Source organism: Takifugu flavidus, unplaced genomic scaffold (assembly GCF_003711565.1).
Source record: "Takifugu flavidus isolate HTHZ2018 unplaced genomic scaffold, ASM371156v2 ctg932, whole genome shotgun sequence".
In the NCBI taxonomy this organism is placed as follows: Eukaryota; Metazoa; Chordata; class Actinopteri; order Tetraodontiformes; family Tetraodontidae; genus Takifugu; species Takifugu flavidus.
In genome coordinates, this window is record NW_026622542.1 from 1,429 (window position 1) to 5,876 (window position 4,448).

A 4,448-nucleotide genomic window follows, 5' to 3' on the forward strand; every position below is an offset into this window, starting at 1 on the left:
GGGATTTTCCAGTGAAGGGACCCTTGGGTAAAGGATATCATATCTGTCTACAGGACACAGATGATCCTACAGTGGATCTGGAACTCCGAACAATCGTCCTGCCAAACAGATGCACACAGCCTGGGAAAGGCTGGAAGGATCCTCATGCTAACTTGAAAATCCTGAGCATGTCGGAACAGGAGTCTCTGACCTTTACAGATCCCACCTACGGCAGAACTTTCAAAGTAAATATGCTGCTTAATAATCGACTCAAAGGTCACGTTTCTCACTTGTGTTGATCCAACCGTGGTGTTTCTGTAACATGTGAGTGAGAACTGATGCGATATCACAATCAGTGTGTTCAACTTTGTTGTTATCTCACAGGTTTCAAGGTTTATGAGACCAAAGTTCAACAGGAAGCCCCAAAAGTCTTTTATACTGTGCAGTTCAGTCGTGCATCAAACAAAAAAAAAAGACCCCCGAGGTGTCAGGACTGAGGTTTTGGCTGTGGGTCACTCTCACTTTCAGGGCAGATGTGTATTCAACATGTTCAATTATTAAGTTATTATACACGATGCATTTAATACAAAAAAGACACGAGCTAAAACCTGCTAAACTTCCGTTTCCTTCACTTTTAACCTGTTAATGATAAACTCATGCACGCAATTCACTTTCTTTTCTTCATCGATAGCCTTAATTCTTAAAAAGGATTAAAAGGAAACGTCAGCAAGGGTGTGTTCAACAGCAGCAGTTTAGATAAAGGTCTCAACCTTTTATTTATTTTTTGCATAAGTAACTAAAGAGCCCGAAAGGTTCTCGCCACTCTGTTGCAACCAAGAGTGCAGCGTGGTTCCAGTATTATTATTACTTATTACGGCGGGGGGTGCCGCATATAAGACAGCGTGCGCGAGCACTCGGGTGACAGAAGGCGGACTGCGTCTTGCCAACAGCCGAGGCGACTTCCGGAGTGAGTTGGCAGAAGAGAGGGATGAAGCGACGGGTCTGCATCGCGGCTGTGGTGCTGCTGGTGGTGGTGGTGGTGGTGGTCGCGATCACGTTGGGAGTGACACTCAGTCGGAAACCACCCCAACAGACGTTTAAAGAGACTTTCATCGCCAGGTGTCACCAGTACAACGGGTAAGTCAAGACTGGGATCACAGAATACACCGCAGACCTGCAGAAAATCACACAAGAGGCCTTTTATGCTTTAGGCTTTCTGCAGGTGGACTGTTTAATGTGAGCGCTGCATGGTTTAAATACTCAAACAAGCAGTTTTAGTAGTTACACAATTGAGTGTTGAGTATAAATCTGTAGACAAACTTAAAAATACGGAAAGAAGTTCCAGTGGGAGCTGTTAACGGGGTCTTAAAGATAAGGAAGATGTTTTATTCCCTGCAGGAGCGACTGTGAAACAATATGGAGCACGTTTGAGCAAGCGTATGTGGGGCGGGACCCCTGTAAAATTCCCACAGATGCCTACAATCCCCTGTTTCAGGTGGCCCCCATCACGATGACATGCGGCAAGGTAACCTCGATTCGTCACCTGTCTGTTACCCACCTGTGGCAGCTCTCAGATCGCTCATGGCAAAATACAACCTTTCATTTTGACGGGGTGTTTAGACCATGTTCTGGAGCAAAACGAAGGATGTGGTCCATGCCTACAATGATAACACCAAGTGTTTTGTTACGATGGAGGACACCCTGCTGGGGTCGGTGTTGGACAACCTAAGCTGGTGTGGAAAAGAGGGCAGCAATGGTAAGACCAAGAACTTCATTATTAGCCAAGCCAGAAGGTTTCTCAGCTGCTATTAACATGTGTAACACAGCAGAAGGATGCTGTGGTGCACTTACAGGACAAGTTCTAACTTGACTCATTTATCGGCACATCAGAGCCTGAGTCCTTTGAACCGGCTGCCTGTTTGTGTAGAGAGCTGGCGCTGTGCACGAATATGACTTTAATTGTTAATATTAACTGACTGATTTGGCATCAGGGAATTTTTGACAAGTGCAGAGTCTGAGTGATTACATTAGGCTGAGGCTTTATCCCAACTCGAAATGTTTTATTTTATTTATATCCCTTTGACGTGACGCTGATCTGCTGATGTCACCTAGAAACGTTCACCAGCGGCTGCCCTGACTGGAAGGCCTGCAAATACAACCGGTTCGCTCCTTCTGGACTCAAGGATCAGCTAAAGTAAGTGAAGGATTGGTGATTTTATAAAAACAATTTGACAATGTTTCCAGTGCTCGAGAGTCAAAACAAATCCTGGCTGAATGCTAAAATGGTCTCTTGGTCTGGGTCCTCAATGAGGCTTTGTGTCGGTCGCCATGGAGTCACATGGTGCTCTCCTGAGCGTTTCCCATGTTTCCCAAGTACCGTATTTTCACGACTATAAGGCGCACCTAAAAGCCTAGAATTTTTAAAAAAATCTACAGTGCGCCTTTTAACCCGGAGCGCCTTTTGTATGGATTACGGTAATATTGGTTAATCGCGGCTACCGTAGTCAGTAGGCGTGGCTGAGGTAACAGCAGTAAGAGCGATAAATAGGAATTCTAGTTCAGTCCCAAACCATTTCTGTCTGTAAAGACCCCAAAATGCCTCCTTGCAAGAGACACGCTTACGACGCAGAGTTCAAACTGAAGGCTATCAGTCACGCAGTTGAACACGGAAATAGAGCAGCGGCAAGAGAATTTAACGTGAACGAATCAATGGTGCGGAAGTGGAGGAAGCAACAAGACGACCTGCGCCAGGTAAAGAAGACTCAACGGAGCTTCCGAGGAAACAAAGCAAGAAGTGGATTAACAAAGGAACTGCAGCCGCTAGATATTGGTGTCAACAGGGCATTCAAAGCTAGACTGCGAACTGCGTGGGAGCGGTAGATGACGGAAGGCGAACACGTTCACCAAGACGGGGAGACGGCGCCGAGCGTCATACGTCACTATCTGCCAGTGGATCGTAAATGCCTGGGCATCGACCGTGGTCCGAGCTTTCGGGAAGGCAGGGATTGTCACTGAAATGCCAGACAACACCAGCGACACCGACCCTGATGACGACTTTGACGAGACGGAGCCGGCCATGTTGGACGCCGTATTCGCACAACTGTTCAATTCGGACACCGAAGAAGAGGAATTCGAGGGATTCCTGGATGAGGAATGAACTGATAAAGTGATCTTTACGTGTTTCTTTTGTGTGTTTACAACTTAACAAGGCTGGTCATACTGTGAATATGGACATTACCGTTTGAACAACGTTGTTATATTGCTATTGTTATATTGCTATTGCTATCGCTTTGCACTACTTCGAGAGTTCGAGTTACCGTATATTGTGTTTGCACTAACGTTTGATTTACCGCAACGGTACTACGTGATAAAAATGTTGCACTAAATCGAAGATTTATTAAACTCCAATATCCATTTGTGATAAAAATGTTGCACTGCCTGTTATAACTCGCTGTTATTAAACAAACTGTGTTACACGAAAACACTACGTCACTCGGGAAAAATAATAAAACAGCTGTTTATTCATTTTGGGAGTGAATGGAGTTGTGAGAACGCCGGTTTGTATTCTATTAATAAAGTTTGACTGACTTATCTGACTGTTTTATTGACATTCCTTTTAGCGCAGCTCGATCTAGTGAATGCGTCATGAAACCACAGGCACTACGCAGTTTCTATGCTATGCGCCTTATAACACGGCGCACCCTGTGTATGAAAATATTTCTAAAATAGGCCGTTAATTGAAGGTGCGCCCTATAATACGGTGCGCCTTGTGGTTGTGAAAATACGGTATGTGATCATGCAAGTACAGACAGATCCACCTATTTTTGTCCTAACTCTCGCTCTGAGGCCGGCTGAGGCTGTGAGGAAGTACTAGAACATGTACGACACACCGTGTGAGGCTTATAAACACCTGCATGTGGGTAGTAATACAGTTGTGCACATCTGTTGCTAAAGATGGAGATGCAAAGGCATGATTAACTAACCAGGCGTGAAAAGATCATCTCAAAATGGGGCCGTTCGGTTGTTTAAATGTTTGTCATGGTGAAGGCAGACGGATGGTTTCCTCTAAAATTCTCAAGGCCTCATCTGTGTACAGTTTGCAGAGGCTGCCTGTGGTGACGCCACGGTGATGCTGAACGGATCCATCGCCACCCCCTTCGACACATCGAGGTCAGTCCCTCCGCTACCTTCCAAGTTTATGGGTGGAGATGGTGTTTTCTGACATGTGTCCTGTTGTTTTCAGTGTTTTTGGGAAGACCGAGGTTAAGAAGTTGAAGTTGGACTCCACCAACGTCACGAAGTTGACCGTCGTCCTTGTCACAGCGACGACACCCGTGTAAGGTTCTAGGTTCTCTCCTGTCACCAGTTTGAGGTTGTTGCCATGTAAATGTCCAGAACCTGAAGTTCTGCTCTGGGTCTGCTCAGGTCCAACTGCTCAAACGAGTCTTTAAATGAATTAAGGCAGGAAC

At 45.6% G+C, this 4,448-nt stretch overlaps 1 protein-coding gene across 1 annotated transcript; it reads left to right on the plus strand.

Moving 5' to 3' along the window:
- Positions 1-230: 230 nt before the first annotated feature.
- LOC130521379 (ADP-ribosyl cyclase/cyclic ADP-ribose hydrolase 1-like) lies at positions 231-4,444 on the plus strand (the record flags this gene model as incomplete). The annotated part of the gene is given in 8 exon segments (XM_057024954.1): positions 231-1,116; positions 1,378-1,504; positions 1,600-1,735; positions 2,092-2,130; positions 2,133-2,173; positions 4,076-4,149; positions 4,223-4,315; positions 4,405-4,444. Coding segments are annotated over 8 exon segments (699 nt in total), but the record flags the coding sequence as incomplete, so codon positions are not given.
- Between the last annotated feature and the right edge of the window lie 4 nt (positions 4,445-4,448).